General features: G+C 34.2%; 1 protein-coding gene across 3 annotated transcripts in view; it reads left to right on the forward strand.

The window, feature by feature from the left end:
- Positions 1 to 12474, forward strand: part of LOC140450132 (sphingomyelin phosphodiesterase 1-like) — a 40319-nt gene extending 27845 nt beyond the window's left edge. For 2 of the 3 annotated variants that reach the window (XM_072543570.1, XM_072543571.1), the window contains exons 8-12: positions 190 to 390; positions 1809 to 1979; positions 5100 to 5274; positions 8984 to 9174; positions 12256 to 12474. In XM_072543570.1, the coding sequence (XP_072399671.1) occupies positions 190 to 390; positions 1809 to 1979; positions 5100 to 5274; positions 8984 to 9174; positions 12256 to 12382 (865 nt within the window). In that variant the 3' untranslated portion in view covers positions 12383 to 12474. The remainder of the gene's footprint in view (positions 1 to 189; positions 391 to 1808; positions 1980 to 5099; positions 5275 to 8983; positions 9175 to 12255) is intronic. The other variant, XM_072543569.1, reaches the window with a different exon arrangement.
- Positions 12475 to 12742: the final 268 nt, after the last annotated feature.

Below are 12742 nucleotides of genomic sequence, written 5' to 3' on the forward strand. Positions count from 1 at the left end.
TCGCGTCTTGTCCCTGTGTGTGTGACGGGATATGCCGTCTTGTCTGCGAACGTGTTAAGTTTTTTTATTCAATTTTTATCCTTGCTCATTTTCAATTCTTCTTTATTTTATTAAGACTACAAGGCAGTTTGCATTACTATTTGTTGTGTTACATACTTCACATACTCTTTATCTGCATCTGCGTTTCAGGTATGCTCCTCACAAAGAAGACATAATAGCTAAAGGTCTATCCACTAACTGGCTGTATGATCTAATGGCGAAGCTGTGGAGTCCATGGTTACCCGAGAGAGCATTGAATACAGTTCGACTGCAAGGTTACTATGCTTATTCGGTCACTGATAAGTTAAAAATTATTGGATTAAACAATAATGTATGTTTTAGTTTTAACTGGTAAGTAATTATTCAAATTTGGTTTGTAAAATCAAGTAGCCACATTGAGTGTTAAATGTTCTATATACAAGTTAAAGTATTTTTCGACTACTGAAAATTACGAACTAGTGATGGGACGTTTTTTCACTACCGGTGATTTAATCACCGTAATTTAGAAATCACCGGTAATGAACGTTCCTTGCTAGATTCGATAAGAGTGATCAGTGACCATTTATCAATTTCGTCACCGCCTCACAAAATGTGTTTATATAAAAAATATATTATGATACTCTTTGTGAATGTGACACAGAGAACAGTGACTAACATCTAATGATTTAACAACATTATTTAATAACGTTGTATTATTTATTGTATCTTATACTGTTTTCATGTGCCATAATTCACCTATGTAAATATTAATGCGTCTGTCCAATGTACGAATGCAACCGTTAAATAATTTACAAACTTATATATTTAGTAACCGATTTTTTTAATTTGTAAGAACTGAAAAAGGATACCAAATGGGAGAAAAACAACTTAAAATAATCTGCTATGCAGGTGACGCAATGTTACTCTCTCAAAGTGAAGATGATTTACAACGTATGCTGCACCAATTTAATATAACCGGCAGAATATTAATTTCCCCAAAAAATGACAAAATGCATGGTTACTAAACAGTAAATTTACTAAGATGTAAATTAGAGCTGGAAGGTCAGATAATAGAACAACTGATGGAGTTTAAATATTTATGCATCACATTATCTAGCTACGGAAAGCTCGAAACTGAAGTGAAAGATCAAGTGAATAGAACAAACAGAGCAGACTGCCTGAATGAAACAGTATGGAGAAATAAAAATATCGGGAAAGAAACGAAAAGCAGAATTTACAAAACAATCATGAGACCAATAATGACATACGAGGCAGAAACAAGACCTGAAATAGAGAGGACAAAAAGAATGTTAGAAACAGCAGAGATGAAAACACTTAGAAAAATTGATGGTAAGACACTATGGGACAGAGCTAGAAGTACAGATATACAACATAGATGCAAGGTGGAGAACATCAAGAACTGGATAAGAAGACCACGAAAACGATGGAACGACAACTTACTGGAAGAATATTGAAAAACAGACATGCCAGAGAGGCCAGGCAATAAGATGGGTAAGAATTAAATCTGCTGTACCGGCAGACTTGTACCTTAGCACCGTTCAGAACCAAATTTGGTTAGGATTAGAACCATCTCTCAGTTGGCGTCTGCCCAATCGTCTTCTCCGACTAAGACCCAAGAAATTACTTTTACTTAAAAAAGGGACAAATTTCATATGACACATAAATAAATAACATTTTGGAATCGCCTTCCATAGATATTGCTTTCTTCTTACACTTTAGTCACCAAGTCACCTCGTATCATGTACATTACTAGATTTTGTTTGTTTTAGGTGGTTATTATTAGACACAGAGTATATAAAAGAGCAACTACAATTTCTGATCCGAGAATTAGAAGAATCAGAGCAAAAGGGGCAATTCGTACACATCCTGGCTCATATATCGGTCGGTAATCAAGAATGTATAGAGCCATGGGAGGTTAGCTACAATAAAATAGTCCAAAGGTAGTATACATTACATTCCTCTTGTTTTTTCATTATGTTAATACGGATTAATCGTTGAAATATTTCTTAAGAGTTTGACTGTCTATTATTCATTTTAGTAGCCTTTAAGTGGTATTTCCTTTACCACAGCTCAGAGTAACTATCTTTCTCCATTCTTCCTACGTGAATTTACTACTAATGTCATATGTCATATAGATCTTCTTTATGTTACTATATTTCACTCCCCACATTGAGTTCTTATGTCTATGTTTCTTATCTAGTACTGTAACATTTTTTGTCCACTCTATATCATAAAGATTTTATTTAACATTTCGAATTGCATCTTAAAATCTTTGAAGAGAATAATCATAATCTAATTGTTTATCTACATTAGCAAATGCCGATAAACTATAGCAATCGCTGTATTTTTTTTTTATTTAGATTTGTTCTGTCCGAACGAAACGATCAGGATATGCGAGAGAAAGTCGAGGATTTGAGGAAAATTAAATTATCCCGGTAAGCGAAGAGTTTAAGAGATCGTTTTGATTTTGACGGTGTAGGAGGCCAATTTGATCGTACAAGGCGATCTCGGTGGACGTTTTTAGCTAGGCCAAAACGGGTTTCTTTGTTTAACCCTTAAATGCCCGTGATATGAAAATAACCATAAATGCCCATGTGGGGTCTCCTAGGGACCCCACTAAAATTTTCAATTTAGTAACGTCATTTAGCACTGACTAAAAGGAAAACACGGTTAAAAATAATTTTAAGCATATTTGAATAATTTTTATTTATTTTTCATACAAAATTAACGGCTTTTCTAGACACAAATTATTTTCAATTCGAACAAAATTAAAATTAAATAATAATATAAGCATATAACTTTTAGTTGCAATTTTTACATACAATAGTTTTTTCTTCTTTTCTGTGCACCTGGCATATAAATTTTTTGCAAAAAGAGCAAACGGTATTCACTTTTCTGTCACAGTTTCGCGGACACTGGTAACAACGAGCACGTTTCTTAGCTGAATGGACGGATTGAGTTGCAACTTCGGTAGTTGGGTTTACCATTGGTATGCCACAATCTTTTAGAGCAGATTTTGCATAGGCTTTATGTTTTATATATTTCGCTCTTTTTTCCATGTTGTTTCGAGCAAGCTCAGCCCCTAATTGTAACAGGAAAATACGTCTTCGTGAAAAATTATTTGTCTTCCAATCAGGATTTTTTTCAATGTATAAAATATAGGCATTTAGTGCACATATGTCTATAATATTCATAAAGAGCCTGAATGGCCAACGAGCAGTTCTTCTTTTACAGGAATATTCCCTAATCAGTTTGTCGGCATTATCAACACCACCCTTGGTATTATTATAGTCTAAAATCATCAAGGGTTTGTTTTGAGAGTCTTGACAAATTATATCACTATCGTGTTGACTTGAAAGAAGATGTACCATCCTGTGTATTTTAGGTATGTACGAAACCATAGCTAATTCTTTAGTAAAAGCAAATATTGACGACTCCGCAGGTCTTTTTGTCAAACTTAGTTGTGGTGGTGTATCAGGTTTATTTTTGCGGACGGTCCCAAGTAAAGTAAGGTTTTTAGATAAAAGATATTGAGCAAGAGGAACACTGGTAAAAAAGTTGTCAGTTGTAATTCCTCTCCAACTGCCATGATATGGTTCCACCAGATCTTTCACAACACGAAATCCCTGATTTTTCTCTATTCTACCACCTGGTAGTTTTCCAAGGTACACCTGAAGTTTTGATAAATAAGATGTTTTAACATCCGCGGCAGCCCAAATTTTTATCCCATAGCGGCAAGGTTTTGATTTTATATATTGTCTAAAAGGACACTTTCCTCTAAAACTCACTAACTGTTCGTCAACGGTTATATGTTCGTATGGTTCAAAGGCTTTGTCACAGTTAGAGACGAACATGTCCCAAATTACTCGTATCGCCGCTAACTTATCCTGTTCCTTTCGCTCCAGCCTGGTCACTTTGTCATCAAACCTCAAGAAACTCGATAATTCTTCAAATCGGTTCCTAGCGAATGCGGCTGTAAAAAATGACCGGCGTATTGAGGTGTCTGTAGACCATATCTCTCGTGTCGATTCTTTCCCACACCTTAAAGCACCAGCTTTGATAAGTGCTCCTAAAAAGCTATCCAGTTCATTGTTGGTAAGTACCGTCCACTCTTTTTTGTTATTCGGATGTTTTTCGTTCCACTCTTGATAACGCCTAACAGCTTCTTCATTAGTATGAAGGCATATGACATTCTTCATCTCTTCGGTCAAAAATAAATTGAAATAGTCTAAAAACGTGTTGGAATTTTTACTATAGTTTGTTAAGCCTGGATGTACATTTATAATATTTTTTTGTTGCCTCTTGGATCTCACGAAAGGTAGGCTATTCCACTGCATTCCAGATTTGGATGTATATGTTGGACCACTAACCTCACTAATATTATCGTCCACTTCGGTAGGTTCTGCATCTGATTCCTCGTCACTGTTGACTTCTAAATTGTCCTCAGTTTCCGAAACATTTTCCTCAAAAACATCTTGCTCTTCGCTATCTGATTCGTCGGTAATCTCATAGTCGAAATCGGAGTCTGATATCCCTTCTTCTATATTTCGGATAATTTTTTCATGTTCTTGGTCGCTTATTGTCATTTTCATTCTCTTACGGTCCATTTTTCAATGTTAACTGACGAAAAATGTTAAAAATAATAAAAATATTCTGGTGCCTCTAAATGCCCAATCGGGGTCACAGCGAGACCCCACTTATCTAAATCTCTCTTACAGACCACTGCACCTCACGAATGTTCGTGGTATACTAACAGAAAACGTAGGAGACACGTCCACACAAATACCTGATTGCGCGGTTGCCAAATGTTTCAAATAAAGATATTATAGCCAAAAATGTATGTCTGGGGTCCCATAGTGACCCCGATTGGGCATTTAAGGGTTAATTTAAATTAAAAGACAGAATATCTCATTGGTTTAATGTTTACATTACCCAAAATTGTACCCAAATGCTGGACTTCCTTTTTTTCCGTTTATTGTATGTGACAGTACTTTCACGTGTTACTTAAATTTGAAATATCTTCTGTATTTTTGTAAGGTCTATTTTGTTTCTATTTTTAGATATGCTCATATTATAAAAGGACAGTTTGTTGGTCATACGCACACTGACGAATTAAAAATATTCTATGACAAGGAGAAGAATCCTATTAATATAGTTTTTAATGGAGCAAGTTTAACGCCGTATGTGCAATATAATCCAAATTACAAAATAATGCACGTTGATCCGGATACATTAGTAAGTTAAGTACAATTTTCACATCGATATCATTCTTATTACAGGAAATAAACCAAAACCTGCGAGCCTAACATAGATCGGTTATAAGAATTAGAAATTGGCTAATATTACTATGGATGTTTTTATATTCCTCTTGTATTTCATTTATTGCATTCTAAAAACTGGTTATACATTTGTGTACCTCGGAGGTAAAGGACACTATGTCCATTTTTATCGAAATTTAGATTATTGTACTTTTGAATATAACTTTTCTGGCTCTACACATAGGTAAACCATACTATGTCCAGAGACAATTTTACGGCAAGTTACCGACTTTTTAATAAACACCAAGTCCACTTCCAGTCAGAGGTAAACAACACCATGTGGACTTGCCGGACATAGTGTTATGTACCCTTCTACACTTCCCGTCATATATAAATGGTACACTTTTTTTCCCAATGTAAACCAGTGTTCAGACCAGAGATATATAGGAGAGCCTCTCTTACATATCTCTGGTTCAGACTGGAGACAATGGTTCGTGAAACAATTCATTGCTGCCATCACAGATAACGGAATTGCACTAAATCTAAATAAAAAAAATAACGTTCAAAAATGTTTTGAATAAAATCTCAACTCAGTTGCTTTGACAAAGTCCTCGTAGACATACCGTCTCAGGACTCGCAACTAATGTAGAGTCATATGTCGCCATGTTAAGAATCCAACGGTAACTTTAACATCTTAACTGTAAATTAGACATAATGTAAACCAAATTTTATTTAATAATTTTTAAAGGGTTTTTACCCACATATTTAGTGGCTACATCCATGTATTAACTAGACACTGATGATGGAATATTTATTCCGAAAACGTTTTGTCAATTCAACATAGCCCATACCTTTTTATAAAGGATTTTATTCAAAATTTTTTAATATATGGTATACAGCCAAATACAGGAACTTTGTTTCCTTGTGGAGTTCAAAAATGTGTTTAGATGTTTATATAAAGTGACGTCACTTATATTTAAAATTAGAGTTCAAATTTTCCTAATACAGCTAATAATACGAAACCCATACGCAACTGCTCGATCTTTCATAGGCGTCAACATGGTGTGATAATCAGAAAAATAAAATCATCATTATTTTGGAAATTTTAGATTTATATTGATTAAATAACCAAAAACATTTGTTATTATTAATAATATAAATTTTATGAAATAAGTCTTTAAGTCGAATATTCTACAAAATAATAATTTTAATTAAATAGATAAGACAATTGTACGCAACTGATTCAGGAATACTTCCAATTTTATTGACAGTTTAGCGTGTCGCAAAAGTGTATAAAGTGTTGCCGCTTTTTTAGAGTAAGAATTTTGTTTATATTTTGATTTCTTGCACAATTTGATCATAATATAATATATATTAATAAATTGTATTTATAAATACATATTAAATTTAGATTAATAGCTTTAAAAACTAATTATTGTTGTGTATTGTGATTGTGCTATGCCAAAACAAATAAATTGTCTGTAGAAAGCTGATAAGATTTCATATAAGATAGATTATTTTGAACAAGAAATACTGAAGGGACGTTTTTACTATTAAAGCCCTAAAAGAGGTAAGTTTAAAATTTAGAATATATAATTTTGTATTAAAATGTTTTCTAATGGATTTTAGTGTGTTGCAGTAGTTTTAAAACTAAGTCTATTTACTGTTAATATAATAGTTTGACAAATAGTTGACATTTTAAAAATTCCTCACTTACTAACTATTCTGATGTTTTGGCAACGCTGTGGGGTTCTGACGTCGTAAATCTTGAATGACGTGCAAGCATTTTTATATGAAAAATGCTATAGTTATGAATTGTGAATGAATTTAATTAATAAATATATAAATGTTATAAATCGTGTAAAAGACGGCTGTAGCTGTAACCTCACACTAGACAGATATAATTGTGCAATGGGATCGGAAAACCACAGAAAACCGATCCCTCCCTGTCCGTAGCAAAGCTTGAACTGAGCTATTTATTAGTTACGGCTAGAGTCGTTCGTTGCTAGCTATAGTGGGTAGAAATGGGAGTTTACGTTTGAGGTGTCTGATGAATACATTGCCGAAGGATGAGCAGGTAGTTTTAATGATATTTTGGTCACGGATGGTTTTGATTGTATAACTCCTACTGATAGAGGAGCTCCTCTCATTGATGGGCTGGATATTCGACAGTTAATGAGATGAGGGAGGAGGGATAGTCGTGCCGTTTGCAGTTTACATATAATTCCCCGTTCCAAGCCCATCAGTTGTTGTGTAAGGCGGTGATTGAACATGGCATATATATTTGCTCTATATTTAATCACAAGTCTAATAAATGTTTTGTATGTGTGTATGAGTGTACGTGAGTGTGTTCGTCCGAATTTACCACAGAGGGCATTGACTAAACCGACTCCTCTTCTCACCCTGTTACCGGTTGCAGCCAGGTTAGCCCTCCAGTTTAGTGTTTCTGTGAACACTTCACCGAGGTGCTCTATCTAGTTACGGAGCTGGAGTTGATCGTCCCAGCATTTGGAGTCGATTTTTGCGGTTAAATTGTGTGTAAGGTATCCGCTAAGATTGGGGTGTCTAAAAAGAATCGATTGTAAATTATTAGGGTTAGGTGTTACTCTCCATCGCCCGCACCACCTGTTGACTATGTCAAGGTGACTTTGAGCAAACTTACATAAAGCATCTGCGTCTGGAGATGTTTGTTTTTGTGATACGTCTAACACTTTATAGTCTTTAACTACATATGTTGAGGAGGAAAGAATTGTTGGTCTCAAGTTAATCATTTGGAATTATATCTATATTTTTTAATTTGTTAATTCCATAAATTCCAATTTATTTTGAATGTAAAGAATTTGAAATTGGTTATTAAAAAAATGATTATGATCTTTAAGGTGAAGTTTTTCTGTTTTTCTATTATTGAAAGCCCTTTGGTGTTCTACTATCTGTTTGTTAAAGGTTCAACCTTAGGTTAGGGTTATACCGCACATATTGGGTAAGGGTTTGGGGAATAGAAATTAGGGTTTAGGGCAGCAGGATTGCTGCTCCATGAGTCGACTTTTACTACAAGCAGAAGAAACTGTGAGGATATTCTTCTTTGGTGGTCCGTTCCCCACACATGGGTCTTAATGGTCTAATACGTCTTCCTGTAATCTTTCTCTTTTTAAAGTTCTTCCTATTTTTTTTTTTTCAAAGATCAAGGACGTCTTCAAAATATATTATAATTTAATTAATTGTGATCACCTTTACTACGATACTAACACTGCTTACATCTTTAAACATGCCTTCATATAACATATGTTAACTTAACGTCAAAAAAATAGTCGCAATAAATTGGAGGTATGTTGCTCAGACTAGAGATCAATAATTGAAGGAATTGGGGAGGCCTATGTCCAAAAATGGACGATCAAAGGCTAAAAGGAAGAAGAAAAAAACGTACGAATCATTCGTTAATAAATAATTTGCTGTTAATCTATGTTTTTAGTTGTAAATACCAATATTTTAACATGTATATAGCCTAAGTTATAAATAATAAAATGTTTATTGATAATAGGATAATAGCAATTCGTCGAAACGTTTGAACAACAATAAACTGTTTTATTAACCCAGACTGATAAACCAAGGAAATTTAAAAAAGTTATTGTATTTGTAAAATATAAAAAATAATAAAATTAACAAAAAAAATATTTTAACCGTTTTAGGATATCCTCGATGTAGACACGTATTATTTCAATTTGACCGAAGCTAATCTCAATCCAAATAGGAGTCCAGCATGGAAAAAGTTATATTCTATGAAAGAAGCTTACAATCTACCAGATTTATCACCGAAAAGTTTTGATGTCTTTGCCGATAGATTGTTTAACGATACAGCTTTTATGAATCTATACTATCGGTATGTTTATTTATATTTAAGTAATGAAATGGTATCACTACAGGAGCATTGCGGCCAATTTGTGGCTTCTTCTTCTTCTTTCCTCTGTTCTTTCTTCTGTTTCAGTCGTTGTTGACTGTACATTATCTTTCCACCTTTTTGGCGGCCTTCCAACGGGTCTTCTGCTATACGGCTTGTTGTTTTTACAGATGTTCGCTAATCTATCTGGTCCCATTCGGTTTACATGTTCGTTCCAGTTTTTTTTTGTTTTTATCCACCTGTTAATATTTTGAATTTTGTATAGTCCGCGTATAATTCTGTTGGTTTGTCTGTCTCTTAACGATATGCCCGCTATTGATCTTAATACTTTCATTTTGATATTGTTGATTTGTTCTTTCGTCTTTCTTGTATTGGTCCTTGTCTCCGCTGCACCGCTGCATATGTTAGGATTGGTCTTACTGTTGTCTTGTATATTTTCATTTTGCTTTCTATGGTCAGATATTTGTTTCTCCATATGGTTTCTCGGAGGCAACCACTTACTCTTGCCGCTTTTGATGCTTGTCTTTTGGTCTCTGTTCTTATATCCCTGTCACTTCTTCTTATATCCCTGTGACAATTTCATTACTTGTTCTACAATTTTGCCGTCTATTTCTAGTTTGCATCTACGCATTTACTGATCACTATACATTTAGTTTTTTCTACTGATATTCTCATATTAAGTTTGTTTGCTGTGATATTGAAGGTGTGGAGCTGCCTTTGTAGGTTATCTTCGTTATCAACAATTAGTACTGCATCATCGGCATAGCATAGTATCGTGATTTTATGCGCTCTTATGTGGTATCCGTGTCGTTTTCTTGCCAATTTGTGGCGATGGTGTTAAAAGACCCTAAGTTTTCAGAGCAATCTACTAACAAACGGACCGAGGAAGCTAACATGGGAAAATGAATGCCAAAACTTTAGAACGTATCAAACTAAAAGAAAGCGAAAGAAAGAAAATCAGAGAAGCGAAAAAAAAAGAAGCAAGGAAAGATGTGAAGAAATTGAGAATCTGCAGTCAAAGTACGATAGCCACAATGTACATATGAAAGTTAAAGAACTTAGGGGGACTAAGACGAAGGCAGAAAGGAAATATAACTGATTCTGACGGAAACATCATCTTGGACAAACAGAGTAAAATAAGAACGTGGAAAGAATATCTAGAAAAACTATTTGAAGACCAAAGAGATAACACTTTTGAGCTAGAAGAAGAGGTCAATGATGGACCAAGAATATTACAGCAGGAAGTTTATTCGGCAATTACATAGTTAAAGGATGGCAAAGCGGCAGGCCCTGATAATATACAAGCAGACTTGTATATTATCAGGGCCTATGTAGATACTATATACTACTCAAACTAATTAACAACGAATCAATAGCAATAATCGCAAAGATATTCAACAACATATAGAACTCTGGAGAAATACCAACAGAATGGCTGAAATCTGAGTTTATTGTACTTCCAAAAAAACCAGGAGCCTGAAAATGCGAAGATTACCGTACTATAAGCCTCATGAGTCATCTCCTAAAATTGTTCCTAAAGATAATTCATAAGAATATAGCTATTCATAAGCTGTGTGAAAGTCAAATTTCCCCCCACCAGTTCGGGTTCACAAATGCTGTTGGTACTAGAGAGGCAGTATTAGTCTTATTCCAGAGATGCAGACACGTCAACTGCGACGTATACGCATGTCTGGTTGATTACGAGAAAGCGTTTGATCGAGTACAGCACGCCAAGATGATGCAAATACTAAAAGAAGCAGGAATTAACAACCAAGAACTGAAAATAATTAGAAATCTTTACTGGAATCAGACAGCAAATCTCAGATTTGAAGGTGAACACACTGACTATGTGGAAATCATGCGTGGAGTGAGTCAAGGCTGAATTTTTTCTCCTCTAATCTTCAATCTGTACTCTGAAAGAATATTTATCGAAGCTTTGCACGAAACTGAAAAAGGTATTCTACTAAATGGTTACCGGCTAAACAACATTAGATATGCAGATGACACCATAGTGTTTGAGGACAACTTAGAAGACCTACAAGTTCTTATGAACAAAATTACGTATTACAGAACAGAAGGTTAACTCTACGTCAACCAATCTTCTGTAGAAAGAGTGACGCACTACAGCTACCTCGGCACCATAATAAATAAAGAATGGATCAACAACCAGAAGATTCGAGCACGCATCGGTAAAGCTAGCTCCACCTTCAATCAGATGGGAGCCTTCTTCAAGAGTAACAACCTCTCTCTTGATACAAAAGTAAGAATGCTGCGATGCTACGTCTTCTTTGTCCTTTTTTATAGTGTTGAATCGTGGACCTTGAACGAGGATATGTGAATAAAACTGGAAGCATTTGGACTGACCGCATTTGGATCCCGTGGACAGACCGAGTCACAAATGAGGAGGTCCTCAGAAGAGTATCAATTATATCAAAGAAGGTACAATTCTTCAGACATATTATGCGAAATGAATCCAGATATGCTCTTTTTCAAGCCATCCTGCAAGGAAAAATATTTTGAAAACGAGGTCCAGAAGAAGAAGAATATCTTGGTTAAAGAACCTGAGAATCTGGTTCAATACAACATCTGTGCAGCTTTTTCGCGCTGCTGAAAGTAAGATAAAGATTGCCATGATGATCGCCAATATTCGTAACGGATAGGCACATCAAGAAGAAGAAACTAAAAGAGAAGATTCTGCTTTGACTTCTTAGCTTCTATCGTCACAAATTAAATTCTTGATACAGTATCTTTGTATTATCTCTTATGTTCTTCTATTTTGTAACTTAACCCTCTGTGATACCTATAATCTTAAATTTTTGTTCTTCTCAAAAGAAGAAATTAATATTTCTTAAATTTACATTACATTAACCACCTTTTTGTTAAAAAACAAAATTTGTTTAATTTATCAATGTTTATTAACCACCTTTTTTAAATTATTATTTAATTTTATTAATTTAATTGTGGCTTATTCCCATTTAAATAGTAATTAATTTAATTTTGTTTAAAATTAATTGAAAAAACTTTAATGAAACGTTATATTCTAAGTTTTGTGTGTTTTTCCAGGAATTATGTCAGCCTTGGTGATGCATCTCTGAAAGAAGGCTGTGATAACAAGTGTCTTCAAAACATTCGTTGCAAAGTTGTTACTACACGCTCTCTACATCCACAAAAAAAGCAGTGTTCTGACTAATAGCTTTTTTAATTTATTATTAACGTTTAAAAAAGTATTTATTATTTAAAACTAAAGGAATACAATTTATTATTAATGAATTGAGGTCTTTATTATTTCCTAGCAAAGACTACTAAGAATAAGAAATAAGCACACACACCAAAGTACACTATAGCCTATATTGTTTCCTTTCTTTAATACTGTGAAATGTCTCGTCTATAAATAACAATGGATATACATTTTTTGTTAAAACCTTTGTTAGCAGTTGAATTTTCACCTCGAAAATATGGCTATTTGCCTACAAAATCGAAGCCAAGTAAGACAACTGTCAAATTGGAATAACAAAATGCCAATTAACAAACAATATATAGATATACAAGC

This window comes from Diabrotica undecimpunctata, chromosome 9 (genome assembly GCF_040954645.1).
Source record: "Diabrotica undecimpunctata isolate CICGRU chromosome 9, icDiaUnde3, whole genome shotgun sequence".
In the NCBI taxonomy this organism is placed as follows: domain Eukaryota; kingdom Metazoa; phylum Arthropoda; class Insecta; order Coleoptera; family Chrysomelidae; genus Diabrotica; species Diabrotica undecimpunctata.